Source organism: Pelophylax lessonae (assembly GCF_965119305.1).
Source record: "Pelophylax lessonae genome assembly, chromosome: 4".
Lineage (NCBI taxonomy): Eukaryota > Metazoa > Chordata > Amphibia > Anura > Ranidae > Pelophylax > Pelophylax lessonae.
In genome coordinates, this window is record NC_138771.1 from 668,314,280 (window position 1) to 668,337,080 (window position 22,801).

Genomic DNA, 22,801 nt, shown 5'->3' on the forward strand with positions numbered 1-22,801 from the left:
GAAACATCCCAGAGAGTGATTCTTGTCTTCAGAATGATGGAGGCTGGTCACTTCAATAGAGGGTAAAGCTTCCTCTGCACCTTGTACCTATAGATGATCCTATGATAAGGCTTACCTATAGGTGATCCTATGATAAGGCATACCTATAGGTACTGTAAATATCTCCAAAACTTGCACCATTTAGGAGATATTTGTTTTGTATGCAGCCAGTGACATCACTGGCGCAAGCGCTATGAAGGAACTTCCGCCCGTGTGGTTCTTTCAGAGCCTCTGAAATGGCATAGTATAACTTCTTTATTGCATATTAAAAATTTAATAAAAGATGGCAACTCACATTTCCAACCATATGACAGCGCATAGAATACTGAGAAGACCAAGGTAAGCGTGTCGACGTGCGGGCGTGCCTGACACGTTTCATCACCATAAGGACATTGTCAAAGGCAAAGCCCACACCCATCAGCACGCTTTAAATAATGTGTATCCCGGAAATCTTCACCGTGGGGTCCTGGAAGTCCAAAAACCGGAAGCTACATCATAACGGGGAGAGACCAGAAGCCGCGTCATCGGGGTAGCTTCCGGTTTTGGACTTCTGGGACCCATGGTGAAGATTTCCGGGATACACATTATTTAAAGCGTGCTGATGGGTGTGGGCTTTGCCTTTGACAATGTCCTTATGGTGATGAAACGCGTCAGACACGCCGGCACGTCGGCACGCTGACCTTGGTCTTCTCAGTATTCTATGGTTGGAAATGTGAGTTGCCATCTTTTATTAAATTTTTAATATGCATTTAAGAAGTTATACTATGCCATTGGAGTTTCCTCTTTGTCTTTGGAGGTATATGGTGCATTTATTATCTAGTGGAGTTTGGAATTGCTACCTGCACACATCCAAGTGACCGCTATTCTGGAGTTTTGCCTTTTCCTGGGAATAACATTTGGGAATACGCTTATTTTGACCTTCCCTAACCGGTGGTCAATAAGTTTCGGTAAGCGGACATCTTTTTTGATGCACGTGGTGATCCTCTTCTCCTTTGATCCCATCTCCTGGTGTTGGACTTCTTGGTTCTTTGCCTCTTGTGGGTGTATCATCATCATTTGTGGGACTTTTACTTTGATTTGGACATTTCTCACTATTTGTGTTTGATACTTGTTGGCGCTGTACTGGTTTTGACTAATTTACATTATTATTATTATTATTATATTTTATTAATTTATATATAGCGCCAACAGTTTGCACAGTTTACAACATGAGGGCAGACAATACAGTTACAATATAATTCAATACAGGAGGAATCAGAGGGCCCGTCTCCTTAGAACAGGGTTTCTCAACCAGGGTTCATCCTGGAGTTTCTAGGAGTTCCTTGAGCAATGGGCAATTTCTGCCTCTCAGATAAGTTTCCAATGACACCATTGTTCCTTTTAGCTATCTGTAAGGGGGTAAATCTTCTCAATGATGACAAGAGTAACGAGCATTCTTCCCACTGACTGTCACACTAATGTGTCATGAGTTGTAGATCTTAAATTTTTTAGCAGGGGTTCCCCGAGACCAGAAATTTATTTCAAGGGTTTCTCTGTGTTGAAAAGGTTGAGAAAGGCTGCCTTCGAGGTTACAATCTAAAAGAGAGGGTCAGGTGATACAAAAGGTCATAACTGTGGGGGATGGAAAAAAATAAAAGTGCAGTTGTTAGGTTGAGGCCGGAAGAGTTTTCAGGAATCGCCTAAAAGTGGACAGAGTAGGAGATCAGACTGATTGGGGTAGGGAGTTCCAGAGAATGGGAGAGGCTCAGGGGAAGTCCTGGAGACGAGCATGGGAGGTGATGACGAAGGAGCTAGAGAGCAGGAGGTCTTGGAAGGAATGAAGAGAACAATTAGGTTGGTATTTTATGACTAGGCTAGTAATGTAGCTTGGGGCCGAGTTGTGGATGGCTTTGTAAGTTGTTGTTAGTATTTTGAATGTAATTTGTTTGTTGAGTGGCAGCCAATGGAGGGATTGGCAGAGAGCAGTAGCAGACACTGAGCAGTTGGTAAGGTGGATAAGTCTTTCAGCAGCGTTCATGATGGACTGAAGGGGGGATAGCCTATGTAAAGGTAAGCCAATGAGGAGGGAGTTGCAGTAGTCAAGGCGCGAGATGACCAGGGAGTGGATTAGAAGCTTTGTGATGTCATTGGTTATGAAGGGGCGTATCTTGGAGATGTTGTGGAAATTGAGGCAGCAAGCTTTGAAAAGTGGTTGGATGTGGGGCCAAAAAGGAGAGTTTAGAGTCCAGGACTACACCCAGCACTTTGGCATGCAGGATCGGATTGATCGCTGTGTCATCGATCTTGGCAGAGAAGTCAGAGGAAGAGGCACGTGGATGAGGAAATATTACATGTGCATGGAGTACAGGAAGAGGGGAGCACAGGATACCCTAGGGCAGTGATAGCGAACCTTGGCATCCCAGATGTTTTGGAACTACATTTCCAACGATGCCTAACTACACTGCAGAGAACATGAGCATCATGGGAAATGTAGTTCCAAAACATCTGGGGTGCCAAGGTTTGCCATCACTGCCCTAGGGTTTCTACATAGATCACAGTCTCTGGTCTTCTGCAAGTCTTTCTGGCCTTCTGGGTCTCTCTCTCAGAGCTATTTTGGCTGAGTCTATTTTTTACAAAAGTTGCCATGTGAATGTCTCAGCTGTTATAAATAATCCTGTATTTTCCCTAATATGTTTATTTATTATGATCTTCAGCTCCATCTAGTGGCTATAATGTTGTATTTTCCTGAAATACTTCAATCAGGAAAATACAACATTATGGTGACTAGATGCCGCTGGCCTTCATAGGAAATAAGCCAGTTAGGCCAAATGTGGGGGTTCTTTGTGAGTATTTATGTTATTTGTGAGCCATTCACACAGCAATTTTTTTTTTTTTTTTAATCAAAAGACCCTATAGACTTTGAATTTGGCTCCCTGAAAACTGAGGTTCTATTGGTATCTTAGTCATTACCACTGTCTTGTTTCAGCATTGGATAGCATTGGAAGGTTACTGTTTTACTCACCCCCCCAAGTCACTTGCCACTAGGGATGAGCTTAAGGTTCCCTGGCCATGTAAGCAATTGGGCCCAGGTAGATAAAAAAGGCATGGGGTCCCCTATAATTTATACCAGACCCGTCAGGGTGGGAATTTGTCTTAAAAGAGATCCCCCCGTGAAAAAAAAAAAGGAGACAATGTGCCCCCCCCCCCCAAATCAGTCTGTTATATATTGGTGAACCCTACTCGAAAATCAATCTTGAGGTCCCTCCCAAAAATTCATACCAGACCCTTCTTATCTGTACATGCAGCTTGACAGCCGGGAAAAGGGGGATCAGCATTATTCCTGTACTCCTGAACCATAACCGGCAACGTGCCCTCAACATGGGGCAGGGGGGGGTTTCAAGGGTCTCTTCACTACAACCCTTGCCTGATGGTTGTGAGGATCTGCAGGTGGAGGGCTTATCAGAATCTAGAAGCCCCCAACACAGGAGCACCCAGACACTGCCATCCATGATACTCACAACAAAGCACCCCAGCAAAGGATTTAAACATGTCACTGACTTCTAGATTGTAAAAAGTGTAATCAAGACAAAGGCCATTCATTTTCATAGAAAGCAGTCAGTTGCAGTTGCTCACGTTCTAATACTTGTGTTCTAGATGGAGGTGATTGTCCCATCATATGGGCTCGTTGGATTGGTCACTTTGCACTTGAACACCTTTGTCACCCACTTGTCTATCATGAACCCATCAAAGGAGGTTGTTTTGCTGATCCTGGGCCCCAGCTTCCAGACCAGCATCTTCGGGAACTTAACTTTTGAGGTATTTAATAAAGAAAACTCTAACAAGCATATGATAATGAGGGTAAGCTTGGTGCCTCCAGTCTTTCATCTACATTTTTAAATTGTTAGGGTTAGGGTGTTGGTCTTTTGTGTTCATGGCTGGAGGAAACTGTTACCTCACCTATAACCGGAACAAAAATAAGAGACTTCCATTTTTAAACCACCCCCAGAAATCTCTTTAACTGTTAATTGTTAAATCATTCTTTCAATCGTTAATTGTTCAATCATTCTATCATTCTATCAACCCCTTGCTAGGAGTTATCCTTGACTAGGCTAATCATTTCCAACATTTAGAACTTTGATATCTAGTGTACCCAACTGGTATTACCTCCATCCACTGCCATATCCTTTCCCTATTGTATCTAGTGCAGTGTTTCTCAACCTTTTTTCAGTCAAGGCATCCTCCAAAATTATGGACAGTCTTGTGGTGCCCCATTCTAAAATGTAGGAACTATTCTGATAGTGTTACATAATGCAGCAACATCAATACACATAAAACACCCAACATTGGAGGTGATGTATTCTTCCAAAGCAAATACACTTTTGCAAACTAGTACTGACCAATGTTTCTCTTCTCCCCTTACGTTGAGACCCCAAAGCTGATGGAGAGGGGCAAGGGAGGGTCAAACAAGGATGATACGCAGTCAACTGACATTCTCCTTATCAACTGATGATGTCATTTGTCGTTAGGATGCCGCCAGCTAGAAGGCTGTAATGGTGTGCAATGAAAACCTGTGGCTTTGTGTAACTAAAAGGCAGGCTTCATCCACAATTCATCCACAATTTGGGGCAAATTGTAGGCATTCTGTCAAGGCACGTCTGAAGAAACCTTAAGGCACTCCAGGGTGCCTGGGCACCCTGGTTGAAAAAGGCTGATCTGGTGTACCCAACTGTCATCACCTCCATTCACTTCATTCTCCATTCCTATTGTATCTAGTGTACCCAACTGTCATCACCTCCATCCACTCCCATCTCCTACTCTATTGTATCTAGTGTACTCAACTGTCATCAACTCCATCCACTGCCATCTCTCTTCCCTATTGTATCAGTGTACCTGATTGTCATCTCTTCCATCCACGACTCATGATACTTGTTGTATATACAGTAGTACCAGTATTTCTACCAGCTTCCTTTCTGTCAATGGTTAGGAAAGCATTTGGTGCCAATGTAATGTATTATTAACCAATGATGTCACAGGGCCTGATTCCTTTATTATTAAAAAAGAATAGCGCAACCATGCAAAAGAAATGACTATCAAATATGGAGACAATCCATAAATAAAAATGGGGATTTAGTCCCACCATATGGCCATATCGTGCTCAAGCCCACCACTGCGTCAAAGTACCCCATTATCAGTGGGTCCTACACTATCCATAAAAAAGGGGTGAATCCAGCCTCTCTAACCCTTGGAGACAACATCCCTTGCTGGGATAGATGTGCTAATGCACTACAAAGGACTCCTATATCTACTTGATGGTGGACTCTGATAGAGTACAGGTGTGTGTGGGGGGTGGGATGCTCAACCTCAGAAGTCTGGTCAGACCGAATAAAAATACTCAAAGATAATACACTATCTGGAGCTCCTTTTTTCATATCTGTTTTGGCACGAGGGGAGAGGAGATGGAGGGAGATCCTATCACCTTATCCATCTGAAGCAAGCCAAAAGACCTTCTAGCCTGGACGGCTATACAAGCCTGACTGGTCATGGTGCTATAAGACACACATGACCCACAACGTTTGGTAAGTGATTGAATCTTACCTTTGTCACAGTGAAATCACAAGTATTAGGATTACTACTGAAGAGTAATCATCGCGCTGAGCACTTGCACTTTTTGTTTGGAAGATTGCACAACGGACTCACTTTATATTTGCACATTTGTTGGAATTTTATTTTGGAAGTTTGCACAAAGATTCATTTTATAATATATATTTATTGGACATTTTGGACTTTCACAAATTTTATTAATGTTATTTGGAATATGATCTACTAATTTATTATTCTACACAATATATTTGTAATAGATTTTATGAAGTTTAGTATATTCACTTTTATAGAGATTATTTTAAAGCAAGCGCTATAGGTAGCCTATTGAATACTTACCTACACCTCTATCCACTGCCATCTCCCTTCCCTATTGTATCCAGTTTACCCAATTGTCATTAACTCCATCCACTGCCATCTCCCTTCCCTATTGTATCTAGTGTACCCAACTGTCATCACCTCCGTCCACCGCCACCCCCCCTTCACTATTGTATCTAGTGTACCCAACTGTCATCACCTCCATCCACTGCCATCTCCCTTCCCTATTGTATCTAGTGTACCCAACTGTCATCACCTCCATCCACTGCCATCTCCCTTGCCTATTTTATCTAGTTTACCTAAATGTCATCAACTACATCCACTGCCATCTCCTTCCCTATTGTATCTAGTCAACTCTAGGCATTGCAAAAACATTGGAATTTAAGGATAAAGAGTAACATCCATTTTTTCTACAATTTGTCCACTATTTAGATGGTTGTAGTTCTCATGGGTTACATTTCTGTATGTTTTCTTTATCTCCTGGGGCTTCTGTCTCTGACACCTCTGTGACTCTTATCTCTGGAAGGTGAAATCTCGGGATGAGCAGCATGTGGTGGGGATGATAAAAGGTGAGGGAGACCAGTACACAATCACATTTCCGATGGACATGGAGGTGACGATGAAGGCTGTGATACTGGCCTGCTGTTTCTATTTGGTAAGAACACATCCATTCTTCTCTTTAGATTAATGTTCCATTTGCTGCATTAGGTGCAGGGGGCAAATACCAGCATATGTGTATGAGTATATGTGTATTGCATACAATGTATGTTGAAATGGTCATGGATGCAGTGGAGCTCCTTAGGAACATACTTATACATCATTGTACAATAAGTCAGGTAAATGTAGCTGAGGTGACACATCTGTTTAATAAATTAGGCAAATGGTGTTCAAAAAGGCGATGATAGGCTACTGGATTGATTATTTGCCATTTGATATGCCTTAAGGGGATCTAAAACTTTGGTTAATTAATTTTTTTTGGACAATTACTGTTTTTTCTCTATTCATGCTGGATATTTGAAGGTAAATTTACTTTACCATACCTCACACGGTAATATAGCCAAAAGGTTCAGCTGGGGGTTTGTGGATACTAAGGCAGTGCTGTACTTTTACAGTCACAAAATTAACAACAAATATAACCAATGACCTATATACTGTATGTAGAGAGTTCATTCACATTCCCTTCCTTAACACAGGTCCCTTTTTGAACATTGTTCCCCTGCTCTTCCAATGCTCTCCAAACATTACTTCCTCAACATGGGTCTCTGGCCCATTCACTGATCCCTCCTACGCATGGTCCACTTGTCCTCCCATTGTTCCTTCCACATCTGGATCTCCTTCCCATTTACCCTACCTTCCTGAACAAAGATCTACTTTGCTCCCATTGTCTTTCCAGGATATGAATCTCCTGCCCATCTACCCTACATTTAATGTGGTTCTCTAGCCCATTCACTTCACCCTCCAGAACACTGGACCCTTGTCCTCACGATGTGCCATTGAGAAAATAAATCTTCTGCCCTCTCACTCTCCCTTCCAAATGATGGTTCCCTTGCCCTCCCATTGTTTCTTTTTTACAACAGGTCTCCTGCCCATTCAACTATGTTCCAGGGCATGGTGCCCCAGCCCATTCACCCTATCTTTCAGGACAGAGTTCTTCTGCCCATTCAACCTACTCTCCATAACATGGGTCTTCTGCCATCCTACACCTTCATCCATAACATGGTTCTGCTACTCTCCCACTGTCCCTTCTAGACCATCGGTTACCTGCTAATCTACCCTACCTTTTAAATACATGTCTTATGCTCTCTCGTGCTCCTATCCAGAAAATTATGCCCTTCCAGAACATACATCTCCTTCTCTCACACAGCCCAGTCCAGGGTGGGTTCCATGCCCTTTTACAGTCTCCCTTCTAGAAAAGAAGGTCCCATTCCCTCCATCTTCCTCCTATAGAACACAGGCCTCTTGCCCATCTGACCTCACTTACAGAACATGAGCCTCTAGCTCTCACACACTCCAGTCCAAGATGGAACCAAAGCCTCCTACAGTCTTCCTTCTGGAAAAAAGGTCCCGTTCTCTCTATCTTTTACTTACAGAACACAGGCCTCCTACCCATATTTACTCCCTTCCAGATAATGGGTTTCCCTACTACTGATGGACGAACATCGGCCGGGGCGGTTCGCGAACATCAGCCGCAAATTTTCTCAAATGTACGCGAACCACAAGTTCGCAGCGGGCTCCATTGACTTTAATGGGAGGCGAACTTTAAAAACCTTTAGCTCATATTTGCAGCCACAAAAGACTTACTAGCTGTACACAAATAGTCCCAGCACATGGACAATGTCATAACAGAAGAATTGCAATTGGAAAAGTTGTCCTAAAATGTTTTTTTTTTTTTTTTTACAGCAAAAAAAATTATTTTTTCTTCCCTAAATCAGCCAGAACTGTCAGCAGCCGGTAAATACATGTCAAATATATATAGGGTTCATTCACACATCTGTAAAATAGGTCCGCATCCATTCCACAATTTGGCGGAATGTTTATAGACCCATTGATTTTCAATTCCAGTCTGAAAAATTAGGCATTCACAGGACAAAGAAGTAAGTGTCGGCCATTCCAGGCCCCAAAATGCCTTTACCTGACAGCTAAGAACGTTGTATTCTGTGGCTGAAGGTACATTAGGCATTCACAGGATACAGAAGTAAGTGTCGGCCAGTATTGGCCCCAAAAATTAGCCCACATGGGTTTACCTGACAGCTAAGAATGTTGTATTCTGTGGCTGAAGGTACATTAGGCATTCACAGGATACAGAAGTAAGTGTCGGCCAGTATTGGCCGCAAAAATGAGCCCACATGGGTTTACCTGACAGCTAAGAATGTTGTATTCTGTGGCTGAAGGTACATTAGGCATTCACAGGATACAGAAGTAAGTGTCGGCCAGTATTGGCCCCAAAAATTAGCCCACATGGGTTTACCTGACAGCTAAGGACGTTGTATTCTGTGACTGAAGGTACATTAGGCATTCACAGGATAAATAAGTAAGTGTCGGCCATTAAGGGCCCCAAACATTAGCCCACATGGGTTTACCTGACAGCTAAGAACGTTGTATTCTGTGGCTGAAGGTACATTAGGCATTCACAGGATAAATAAGTAAGTGTCGGCCATGAAAGGCCCCAAAAAATAGCCCACATGGGTTTACATGACAGCTAAGAATGTTGTATTTTGTGGCTGAAGGTACATTAGGCATTCACAGGATACAGAAGTAAGTGTCGGCCAGTATTGGCCCCAAAAATTAGCCCACATGGGTTTACCTGACAGCTAAGAATGTTGTATTCTGTGGCTGAAGGTACATTAGGCATTCACAGGATAAATAAGTAAGTGTCTGCCATTAAGGGCCCCAAACATTAGCCCACATGGGTTTACCTGACAGCTAAGAATGTTGTATTCTGTGGCTGAAGGTACATTAGGCATTCACAGGATACAGAAGTAAGTGTCGGCCATGAAAGGCCCCAAAAATTAGCCCACATGGGTTTACCTGTTGGCTAAGAACGTTGTATTCTGTGGCTGAAGGTACATTAGGCATTCACAGGATAAATAAGTAAGTGTCGGCCATGAAAGGCCCCAAAAAATTAGCCCACATGGGTTTACCTGACAGCTAAGAACATTGTATTGTGTGGCTGAAGGTACATTAGGCATTCACAGGATAAATAAGTAAGTGTCGGCCATGAAAGGCCCCAAAAATTAGCCCACATGGGTTTACCTGACAGCTAAGAACGTTGTATTCTGTGGCTGAAGGTACATTAGGCATTCACAGGATACAGAAGTAAGTGCCGGCCAAAGTATTGGCCCCAAAAATTAGCCCACATGGGTTTGTTTACCTGACAATTCAGAACGTTGTATTCTGTGGCTGAAGGTACATTGGGCATTCACAGGATAAAATAGTGTCGGCCATGAAAGGCCCCAAAAATTAGCCCACATGGGTTTACCTGACAGCTAAGAATGTTGTATTCTGTGGCTGGAGTTACATTAGGCATTGACAGAAAAAATAATTGTCGGCCATGAAAGGCCCAAAAAATTAGGCATTCAATGGACATGAAATGCCTTTTATGCTGCTGTATAATTGTTGTGGGTGGATGGTGGTCTGGCGAATATTTGTGGCCTGTCATGAATAATTGTAATCAAACATGGTCTACTGGTCACATGTGTTGAATTCCTCAGAGATCCATGCCGCCATTCATTTTTATATATGTGAGGTAGTCAACACTGTCATGAGCTAGGCAAGTGCGCTTATCAGTCACGATCTCCCCTGCTGCACTGAACGTCCTTTCGGACAGGACACTGGATGGGGGGCAAGCCAACAGTTCCATTGCAAACTGTGCAAGCTCTGGTCAGTGGTCAAGCCTGCCCACCCTGTAGTCCAGGGGTTCATCACTCCTCAGAGCGTCCACATCGGTCCTTAACCCGATGTAGTCGGACACCTGTCGGTCTAGGCGTTCCCTGATGCTGGATCCGGAGTACAGCTGTCGATGGGTCGGCTGAAAGAAGGATCTCATATCTGAAGTGACCAACACATCTTCAAACCGCCCTTTTCTTGCAGGCGCTGTTGGATTGCTACCTGCAACTGTTGCAACTGTTTCTCTGTGACTGAGCATTCCTCTGCCAGGGCATTCAAAAGCAGAATTCAGTATTTCTCGCAGCAAGGCCTAGAAGTGCTGCATTCTGGCCGCCCTCTGTGATGGTGGTAACATTTTCGCCATTTTTTGTTTGTAACGAGGGTCTAAGTACGTTGCCACCCAGTACTGGTCCTTGCCCTTTATGCTTTTTATACGGGGGTCCCCCTTAAAACACTGGAGCATGAAGGCCCCCATTTGCACTAAACTGGACACGGTGTAGTGGCCTAGCTCCAGCTCATCATCCAGGATAATGTTGTCCTCGTTCTCTTCCCCCCATCCACGGACAACACCAGGGATTTCAGACAGGTTTAAAGTATGCTCTTCTTGCTCCTCCTCATCCGCCCTGGCACCATCTCCTCTTCAGACTCCTGTTGTTGACTTGTCTCAGATGGAGTAGCCCCCCTTGGGAATTCATCCAGCATTGCAACTTCCTCATCTTCCTGCTCCTGCTCCTCGATGGCTTTATCAATGACACGATACAATGGACGCTCCAGAAAGAAGGCATAAGGTACGATGTCACTGATGGCGCCCTGGCCGTTTGGTGATCTCATCAAATGGCCGCGCATGAGCAGCCACTGGCGAGGTGAAAAAAACTCAAGCTCCCCAGAACCTGTCCTGCCACAGAGTTCGTACAGGTAGTCGTTAACTGCATGTTTCTGCTGGAGCAGCCTATCAAGCATATGCAACATTGAGTTCCATCGCGTCGGGCAGCCACAAATAAGACGCCTGATGGGCAGCTTGTGTCGCCGCTGAATGTCAGCAAGGCGAGCCATGGCTGTGTAAGATCTTCTGAAATGGCCCGAGATTTTACTGGCCTGCCGCAAGACGTCCTGGACCCCAGGGTATTTGACAACGAATCGCTGCACGACCAAGTTCAGGACGTGTGCCATGCATGGCACGTGTGTAATTTTGCCCTGTTTCAGCGCGCTCAGCAGATTGGCACCGTTGTCGCACACCACTTTACTAACTGTCAAATTGAGCGGTGTCAGCCACTGATCTCCCTGTGAACGCAAAGCTGAAAGGAGTGAAGGACCAGTGTGGCTCTTGGCTTCCAGGCACAACAGACGCAGCACAGCATGGCAACGTCTCACCTGGCATGTGGAATAGGTTCTGGGGATCTTGGGCGGCGCAGCGGAAGAGATGGTAGCAGCGGAAAAGGAGGATTCAGCCAAGGAGGAGAGGGAGGATGGAGTAGGAGGAGGAGAAGAAGAGGCAGGCCTGCATGCAATGAAGTGCAAGCGTAAACAATAATATGAAGTATATCTCCTGTGCGTTTTTAAAGTGCTAAATATAAAAGAGGGGTCACCCTCTTATACAAATCATATACTATACTCAAACTCAGATATAATACTGTGCAATCCTATAATACTTATAATATCTTAGTGACATAATAAATCCATACAAATATATATAAATAATTAGTTATATGTGCAATATATATATAAATCAATAAGGTGCAATAATTATAAATCAATAAAGTGCAGCTGTGTTCTGTGCAAGTATCCACTCAGGTTATCCGCTCAAAGTCCAACCATAGTGAATGTGCAGCCTAAAATGTCCCAGTGAAATAATCACAACCATGCAGGGGAGCAGTGATGGTGGATATCTCCTAGGCACTCATGCAGGGATGGCAGGAGTCAAGGCTTACCAGATGCAGTTGATCCCTGTTACTGTATGGCAACCTGGATCATATAACGCTTGTTTCAGTGCTCCAGTTCTAGGGTACATTCTTGACCACTCTCCTCGGTATCAGGTATCAGGGTATCAGGGTATCCTGTATATCTCAGGGTGGGTGTTAAAACAGAAACAAGGGACTCCTCATGGTGCAGTATTTTCATAAATCAAATCCATTTATTAAAATTACGATTAAAACATATATCCAACAATATATCGGTGCCCTATCAGCATCATGAAGCTAAACAGCCGAATGCACTAATTACCGGATGGATGATGTGTGCCGAGCACTTCAGGGTGAAAAAAATGTGTTTTCTTCCTGGAGGACGGTCCGGCATCTGGCGTGCGTTCCACGGCTACAATTCACAGTGAGGCAGCGTGCGTGTCAGCTTGACATGTTTCGTCATTACGTTGATGTCTTCGGAAGATCTCGGAGTAGGCAGCAACAGTGGGGACCAACCTCCTTGGCTAATCTGGGTGCTGTCGTCAGACTGCTGAGTGGTGGCTGTTTTGCTACCTCCTCTTCCTGATCCAATGGCAACAATGGCTGCGCATCGCAAATGTCTTGTGATGGATGGGAAAATAATTCCAGTGACTCAAGCGGAGGGTAAATAGTGGTGGTGTCTTTGGGGGTGCACACAGCAGAGAGCTAAGAGGGTGCAGATAGAGAGGATGAGGAGGGTGCAGAAGAGAAAGGCTGAGTGAGCCACTCAACCAAGTCCGGTGCGTCCTTTGACGTAATAGAACGCACCTTCTGAAACTTCACACTTTGGCTCCGGCCTACTGCTCCTGCCCTACCCCTACCACCCCTGCGTAAGTGCCTGCCTTTTCCTCTGTCTGTCATTTTTTTAAATTACCCTGTGACAAAAGTCTCTAGAGAAGCGCAGTATATGTGGAACAAGGTATATAACACCCCGCTTCAATCTGTGGTACTGGGGGGCCACTGGTTTATCACACCAGTTCTACAAAAAATTGGCCAGTAACTGTTGTCACTGTGAGTAGCACAATTAACGCAGCAAAAGAGGCCAAATTTTTGCAGGACTAAAATACACTGTTATAAATGTATACTGTTTAATAACACCCCACTTCAATATGTGGTATTGGGGGGGCCACTGGTCTATCACACCAGTTGTACAAAAAATTGGCCAGTGAGTTTGGCACTGTGTGTAGCAGAGTTAACACAGCAAAAGAGGCAATATTGTTGCAGGACACAAATACACTTATAAAAGTATACTCAGATAAAACCCCACTTCAATATGTGGTATTGGAGGGCCACTGATTTATCACACCAGTTGTACAAAAAATTGACAAGGGAGTTTGACACTGTGTGTAGCAGAGTTAACGCAGCAAAAGAGGCAATATTGTTGCAGGACACAAATACACTTCTAAAAGTATACTCAGATAACACCCCACTTCAATATGTGGTATTGGTGGGCCACTGGTCTTATCACACCAGTTGTACAAAAAGTTGGCCAGTGAGTTTGGCACTGTGTGTAGCAGAGTTAACGCAGCAAAAGAGGCAATATTGTTGCAGGACACAAATACACTTATAAAAGTATACTCAGATAACACCCCATTTCAATCTGTGGTATTTGGGCGCCACTGGTTTATCACACCAGTTATAATACTTTTTTTTAAAAGTGCTTTTGTCACTGTTTGTAGTATTGCTGGAGAAACGTTTAGTCACCACACCAGTCACAATGTTGCACAGTGCACAATACAAATCCACTATAATATGCTTTCCATATTTGAAAGTATATTATAAGTGTATTACACCCCTATATAGTGCACTGCACACCAAAGAATAGTACACTTATACCAAATACCAGCCCTTAAAATGACTTTTGTGGACCTTAACAGAGCGATTTGTATCACAGACGATCTGTCCCTGGTGCACACAGCAAACCTCTCCCTACACTGACAAAAGAGACAGTACACCTATACCAAATACCAGCCCTTAAAAGGACTTTTGTGGACCTTAACAGAGCCCACCTCACAGCCAACCTCTCCCTACACTGACAAAAAGCAGAATGTGAAATGGCCACCAGGTCAGGTCTATTTATAAGGTAGGGGGAATGTCCATGTGCTGAAATGTCTTAATTGGCTGTCCCATTCCACCTGATGGCTGTGTCATGGGTCAAAGTTCTCCCCAATGTAAACTAATATGGCCGCCGCGAACAACGCCATATGTTTGCAAAATCGGCAGGCTGAGAACAAGCAAAGTTTGCCGTGAACCGACCTCCGAGCGAACCACAAGGCCATTTCTATTCCCTACTGACCCTTATTGACTGGAGGTCACAAAGTGAATGGCCAACAGACAGTTGCCAAATCTAAAACTGATGTGTGTTTTTGCCATTAAAATATCTTACATTTATAATATGTCACACGCTCTAAGTCTATTATTATATAATAGACAAGTGCCTACTAGCCCAGGCTGGATCGGAACTCCATGAGTAGGGACCTACATTTTAAAATAAAGTATCACGTACCTGGTAGAGGTACCTGATGTGAGGAGGAAGGTCTTTCTTACACCTCTGGCTCAGGGCCCCGATGGACAGGCGCAAGTGGACAGGTGGCATAAGAGTGCAGAGGGCCATGAGTGCTTGTTGATCTTACTAGCAGCAATGCTGAGCAGAGTAGTCAAGCTGGGACAGAAGGAAGCTAACAGTATACCACAGCAGAATGGCTTGTAGTAGGCAGGTGATGAGCTCGTACTGGCTGGCCAGAAAACAGACCTGCCTGGTAGCATTTAGGTGCTTAAAGCTGATTGCTAGGCAGCGGGTAGAGGCACAGCGAAGTTGGTCAAGCCAGGTCCGAGACTGGTAATCTGATTAGATACAAGTACATAGACAGCAGTGTGGTCAGGATGCAGGCCGAGGTCGTATCAGATCAGCAGTACAGTGGCAACAGGAGCAGAGGTCAGAAAGCAAGCCAAAGTCAGTGCTGCCAAAGTTCAAAGGATGGTCTGGACAAGCCGAGTTAGGAACTGGTATCAGATGCAAGTAATGGGTCACAGATCACTCAGGAAAAACTGTAGAAGAGACACCACTGAACCTGAGCACTGGCTCCATTTAAATAGTCTACCTGGCTCCAACATTAGTGACAAATGTGCGTGTAGAAGCTCGTGATTGCACACGCGGATAAGCGCGAGTGGTGATGTGTAAGCGCCACCTCCTGTGTCTACGCCTACTCTTGTCTCCAACACTAGGTGGAGCATGCGGGCGCGAAGCGCCCGCCAGCACCACCAGCTGTGTCCAACACTAGGCAGAGCTGTGACCTTTGACCTCTGAGACCACACCTCCTGACCTTTGACCTTTTGGGTGGGTCCATGACCCTTTTCCTGGGTCCAAACCCTCATCTGTGTCTGTACTGGCAATAAGGCAACCCTAACCCCTAACCCCAATCCTAACCCTAGCTCTAACTATAACCCTAAACTCTAACCACAACCCTAGCTCTAACCCTAGCTCTAACACTAACCCTAAGCTCTAACCATAACCCTAGCTCTAACACTAACCCTAAGCTCTAACCATAACCCTAGCTCTAACACTAACCCTAGTGACAGATGTGTATGTACAACCAGGTGATCGCGCATGCGGGTGAGCGTGAGTGGATGTGTAAGACTGCTAGTCTGCGACTGAGCACACAAATCCATCTTGTGTGCCGGCATGCCCTTCCGGGCATAAAGACAAGATATTCAAGTGGATTATTAGAAGTTCCCCTTAGCTGGCAATCTGTGGCAGAATCTCCACCCTTTAAATGAGACCCCAGGACTAAATTTGCCAGACGGTAGCAGATTAAATCATCAAATCTTCTTGAATTCAGTCAATTCTAGTTCTAGCCAGAATATATTACCAATTGGTTACAGCACGCCAGAAAAATCAGTAAATGGGGCAATTTTGGCATCTTCTGCAAATCTGCATCCAATGCAGCCCGGGAACCTTCTTGACCCCCAGTGAAATCAGCGACTTTGTGAAGGTCAGAGTCTAGCCATAGCTTCTCCATAGTTCCCACAATGGGGTGCTGAGCTGGGACCCCTATTATCTAGTTGAGAGTGTCAGGAAGTGGTGCAAGATCTTGGATCTTGCACGGGGGGGGGGGGGGGGCTATGCTCCATCTTTGAAAAAGTCATAATTTTTTTCTGTACTTCCTAAGTGTACTGCCTTCAACATTAGCACGCATCTGCTGTAAAGTTTAGTAAGGGAATTCATCACACACACAGATACTAACACAGTGTTCATAGCTAGTTCATTCTCTATTATTATATTTGATGAGCCTCTAATGATACAAATATACAATATAATGAATGGAATTGTGCTTCTCTCTGCTGCAGGATTCAATGATTTATTCCAAAAGGAGAGCTGTGGCAACTCGACCAAGAAATAAATAAGCAGATGTTGAAGTCTCATAATGGGAATTTGTCATGACTACAGATGCATATACTGATTATCTGGAAAATAAGAAACCCTAATCAATATCATGTTGGAAAATCTTTATCTCCGGTAACAGCTTCAATCTTTTAAAATACTCTATGATGGTCCTATAGCGCACTCTATCTTCAAATACTATAATGTTTGGGTCAAAATATACATTTGCTAACCATGTGATAACCACAGATGTAAGACACTAAGACTCCCATTTTGATTCTGTCTGTTGAGGATTCTTTATCACAAACAGAATCTCATTTCTGATAGAGATACCGGCCCATCAGAGCCAAATTTGGAGGACTTCTCGTCACAAGCGGATTTTTTACTCTTAAGAGAAATACCAGCCTAAAAGATGGAATCCTCATCACCAGTGAACAATCCATTCCTAATAATATCAGCCCACCAAAGCCAGTTTTGAAAGAATCCTCATCACAAGTGGACATCTCATACGTATTTTTCAGCTTCAGCAGCTTAAGGCCAGGGCGCCAAGATGGGCACGCTAAGTCATTTTCAGTTGCACCCAGAAGATCAATATACACATCATTTGTTATTTCTCATTACAACCCAATTGTAATAAAGTTTGTTAAATATTATTTAGCCTGTAGTATAATTCTTATGTTTGAAAAAGGTGGTCTTTGCAATAATTTCTGCTTTTGGGCCCACACATTTGTTCAAACTGATTTTTCCACACCTGAAGACAGTGGTAAGTCCATCATGAAGCCGACCTATAACAGAAAATTAAGAAAAGTGTGTGCTGCGGAAATTAACATTCCACAGGCCAGGGGCATTGCTAGGATTGCAAAATACTTGGGGAACCTTTGAGCATTCCAAGGACAGTAATACTGTGGTGCTCACTAGGAATGATCGAACTTTTGAAAAGTTCGGTTCGACCAGAACACCCGAACTTCCCAAAAGTTTGCCCCGGATTTCAGAACCCCATTGAAATCAATGGGACCCGAACTTCAGTAATCAAAAAACACCATTTTGAAGCCCTAAAACCAAACAAATGCCCCTAAAAAGTGCCTAGGGTTCTGGGTCATGCCCCATGGACTATTAATCACACAAAAAAAGTTCTTAAAAATTGTCATTTTTGATAGAGAGCCAATTATTGAAAAAAAAATGAGATTTTTTGATTTTGACTTTGGATTCTAAAAAGTGTACCTGTGAAGTTTCAGCTCTGTAGCATGTCCAGAACCAGAAAAAAAAGGTCGTTTGTATTAAAATTAATATAGAACAGGGATATGGCTCCGCTATTTTCACACCTTGCCGGTTTTGTAGCAAGCGTTTTTTTGGGCATTTTTTGGGGGTTATTGGAGGCAGGCATAACATCATAACTTCTGTGTAGGGGTATATATACACACACACATATATGTATATATACACATATATAGGTGTGAAAGTATGTAACAGCAAAAAATTCCCCTAGGGGTGGGACTTTATAGGCACAAGTTTAGAAAAAACAATCATGAGTATGCAAAAGAGTTTTTTAAGTACAAAAAATAAAATAAAGTACAACAATGGTTGTTAATGCATTAAAAACAAACAATGCAAGCAATATTGTGTGTGTAATGGAAAAACCTCAGCCAACAGGACCAGGTTATCCGACACGTTTCAAGGTTTTTATGACCTCTTCGTCAGGGATGATACTGGCATCCTATCTGTAAGTGTTGAGAGAAGCATATATAATATATACCATTTTGAAAAACAACATTTACATACGAAATGGCATTATAAGGAATACAAGAATGGTTTTTCACTTACATGGTTGGTTTCCACATGTACAAACATAAAGCTTGCTGGTTATTAAAAACAGGAAAGAGACTACGACCCAGACACTGCTGTGTGTTCACAAGGTAAGATTTTTCTCCTTTTATTGCACATATCATACACAAGATGTGGATAGGACTGCCTGCCTCCAAAAAAATGCCCAAAAAAACGCCTGCGCCAAAAAAAAACGCCCAGGTGTGTTTTTGCAGCAGACGTTTTTTTGGGCATTTTTTTGGGGTCTTTGGAGGCAGGCATGATATCTGAACTTCTGTATAGGGGTATATATACACACACACTTATATGTATTTATACACCTACACATATATAGGTGTGAAAGTAGCAGAACACTATACTTGCGCTAATGAAATAATTAACACCCATATGTCTCCGCTCCTATCACACCTATATATGTGTATGTGTACAAATACATATAAGTGTGTGTGTATATATACCCCTATACAGAAGTTCAGATGTTTTGCATGCCTCCAAAGACCCCAAAAAAATGCCCAAAAAAGACCCTGCAATAACACACCTGGGCGTTTTTTTTGGCGTGGGTGTTTTTTTTTTCCTCACACTAATAAATGCTAAATGACACTTTGAAGCAAAAGTAACAGAACTGCTTCCACTCTCTTCCATGTCCCTGTATTACAATGCTAGGAATTTGGCGGGGCTATCTTATATACTGGGGGGCGTATTCACTAATGATTGGCCTATGGACCCCCTAGTCACTCCAATCACATTCCTAGCATTCTCCTGCCCCCTCAATTGGCTTTTACTAATGGTTCTGGTCCAATCACGGGCTTTTAAAGCCCATTTCCTGAACCATTGCATTTTGGTCGGTTCTGGTTGCCGAATTCCGAACTTTTTCAGCAAAAAGTTCGGAATTCGGCCGAACCTCGAACAGTCAATTCGGCCGAACCGTTCGATCATCCCTAGTGCTCACCACTGCAATCAGTATGACCAAATTGTGTTAACAGCAGGAGGGACATGATTAAATAAAACCCAAGCTTCCTCTTGGACATAAAATATATTTTAACTGCTCTGCCACCAGTGAAAATCTCACAGACACACAAAAACCTCAATACAATCATTAAACAAAAAAAAAAAAAATGCTTCTGTTACATAGGATTTTGTGCACACTGAAAATTGTCTTAGAGCTAACACTTTGTCTGAGCCTACCTTAAAGCGGAATTTTACTCAGAAGGGCCAGTTCTGCTTTCCCTCCTCCTACACCCCCCTCTCATCAAATTTGAATGTTTATTTTTGGGCAGGGGAGTGGGTACCAACTTGAGACACTTAACAGTTCCTAGGGGGCTGGGGGACCATTCAGATAGTGAAGCACAGCTCGCGCATGCTCAGTAGGGAGCCAAGTGTGAAGCTGAAAGAAATCACAGCTGGTTATCCCACAGTAAACATGCTGCCCCTGGGCATCCGAAGACTGGCGATGAGCTGACCTACGTGAGGATGGCACTCGATTCCTGGACAGGTAAGTGTCCTTTTATTAAACATTAGCAACTACAGTGGTTTGTGCCAGGTAGAGATGACCTTGCATATTCTCCCTCCTGGTTCTTAACCCCGGATGGACCAAGCATGTCTAGAGTAGGTTTGGCCTTGCGGTTCGCGGCAAAATTTGCTCGTTCGCGATTCGCCGAACTTGTGAACATATGGCGTTGTTTGCGGCCGCCATATTAGTTCACATTGTGGAGAACTTTGACCCATGACACATCCATCAGGTGGTACAGGAGAGCCAATTGAGACATTTCACCACATGGACATACCCCCTACCTTATAAATAGACCTGAGCTGGCTGCCATTTTACACTCTGTATTTTGTCAGTGTAGGGAGAGGTTGCTGGGAGGAGCAGGGACAGATTTTTAGTGACAGAAATTGCTAGGTAATAGGTCCACAAAAGTCCTTTTAAGGACTGGTATTGGTGTACTATTATTTGGTGTGCACTATATATGGGTGTAATACACTTATACTTTACTTTCTAATATAGAAAGCATATTATAGTGGATTTGTATTGTGCAGCATTGTGACTGGTGTGCTGAGTGCTTCTGCAGCGATACTACAACTACAAAGAGTGACAAACTCAATTTTAAAAGAGTATTATAATTGGTGTGATATACCAGTCGCCCCCCAAAAACAACAGATTGAAGTGGGGTGTTATATATACTTTCATAATAGTGTATTTGGGTACTGCAGATTTTTTTATTTTTTTTCTGTTTTGCTGCGATCCCTCTGCTACACACAGTGACAAACGTTACTGGCCATTTTATTTTATCACTGGTGTATTAGACCAGTGGCCCCCCAAAACCACAGATGGAAGCGGGGTATTATATACCTTCTTCCACATATACTGCGCTTCTCTAGAGACTTTTGTCACAGGGTAATTTAAAAAAATGACAGGCGGAGGAAGAGGCAGGCCCTTACACAGGGGTGGTAGGGGTAGGGCAGGAGCAGTAGGCCGGAGCCAAAGTGGGAAGTTTCAGAAGGTGCGTTCGATTATGTCAAAGGACGCACCAGACTTGGTTGAGTGGCTCACTCAGCCTTCCTCTTCTGCACCCTCCTCATCCTCTCTATCTGCACCCTCTTCACTCTCTGCTGTGTGCACCCCCAAAGACACCACCACCAACACCAACACCACCACCACCACCATATACCCTCCGCTTGAATCACTGGAATAATTTTCCGATGCATCACAAGACATTTGCGATGCGCAGCCATTCTTGGCATCGGATCAGGCAGAGGAGGTAGCAACAGCTGCCACTCAGCAGTCTGACGACAGCACCCAGATCAGCTCAAGGAGGTTGGACCCCGCTGTTGCTGCCTACTCCGAGATCTTTTTTTTTTTTTTTTGAAAATCTTTTTATTGTTTCAACAGAAAAACATAACAACACAAAAACAATAGGTGCAAAAAGGTTCACATAACAGTCTTGCAGCGCATTGTCAACGTCAAGGCAATCAAACATGAAAAAAATAATAAAAAGAAAGGGGGAAAAGTGGGCCCACGCAGGGGCATAATTACACTGGCAGCAAGAATACAACGTTAATCAGTGTACAGCATAGGATAAGTAGTATAGTCCGGGCCGCCTCTCGGCCGGCCCCGGATAGCGGTCTACGGAGCCCCCAAGCCGCCCCCGCCCAGACAGGCGGCAAGCAGCGGCACGGAGGAGTCCGCCAGCCACTTGGCCCAAACCCTGTCATGCTTTTTGGGGCATCCCCTGTGAGAATACGTGTCCTTGTACAACGGTATCACCGAATCCACCAGCGCCCTCCACCGCCGGAGCGGGGGAGGGGACCGCTGCCTCCAATGAAGTACTATGTTCTTCCTGGCGAAAAACAGGAGGAGACCCATGAGGGTGCGATCCGCCACCCTAGGGAACAGATCGTCTAGTAGGCCCAACAGGGCCGTCTTGGGCGAGGGGTCTATCGAAACCTGCAACACTCCGTTTGCAGCCGCGTAGACCCGAGACCAGTAATCAGACAGATCTGGGCAGGTCCAGAAAATGTGGATAAAGTCCCCGGGCGCGTGGCCGCACCGCCAGCACTCCGGGGAGTGGGACTCATGCATTTTATGTAGGCGATGGGGAGTGAAGTACGCCCGGTGGGCGATCTTATACTGCACCATGCGGTCCCTCAGGGAGACCAGGATCTTAAAGGGGGAGTCCCACACCTGTTGCCAGTCCTCGGCGTCCATGTCCGGGACATCCCGAGTCCACCGATCTCGGAGACCCGAGAGCTCCGGAGAGAACACCCGAAGGAGATGGGCGTGCAGGACCGAGGCGGCGCGGGCGGAGCAGTCAAACCGAAGAACCCGCTCCAGATCCGACTGCACCACCCCCGCCCCCCCCCCGCGGGAACTGAGCCCCGAAGGCATGGGACAACTGGAGATAACGGAAGAGGTGAGACGGGGGCACCCCGTGAGACTCACAAAGTTGGTCAAATGAAGGGAGGGAGAAGTCCGAGGACAGATCTGAAATCACCTTAATGCCCTATCTGGTCCAGGCCGCCGGGTCGGGGAGGGAGTACAAGTGGGGCAGAGTAGGGTTGATCCACAGCGGCGCCCTAGGGGAGACCGCGGTGCTCGGGTAAGCCTCCAGCGCCAGGCCCTGACGCCAGGCTCTGAGCGTCGTTAGCATGGATGAGGTCAAAGGATACGGAGCCTTGGGGCCCCGGAACAACAGATGCGACAGCGCCTCCATTGACCCCAGCACCGCCGCCTCCAGCACCACCGCGGAGTTGGAGGCATCAGGAGACAGCCACCACACCGCGGAAACCAACTGGGAGGCCAAAAAATATTTATGACAGTCTGGGAAGGCTAGACCCCCCTGTG

General features: G+C 44.6%; 1 protein-coding gene across 1 annotated transcript in view; it reads left to right on the plus strand.

The window, feature by feature from the left end:
- Window positions 1-16,716, plus strand: part of LOC309554234 (phospholipid scramblase 1-like) — a 241,264-nt gene extending 224,548 nt beyond the window's left edge. Inside the window, exons 5-7 of the mRNA XM_082255871.1 lie at window positions 3,673-3,834; window positions 6,461-6,589; window positions 16,605-16,716. Of these exons, the coding sequence (XP_082111997.1) occupies window positions 3,673-3,834; window positions 6,461-6,589; window positions 16,605-16,661 (348 nt within the window). The 3' untranslated portion in view covers window positions 16,662-16,716. The remainder of the gene's footprint in view (window positions 1-3,672; window positions 3,835-6,460; window positions 6,590-16,604) is intronic.
- The last annotated feature ends 6,085 nt before the right edge of the window (window positions 16,717-22,801 follow it).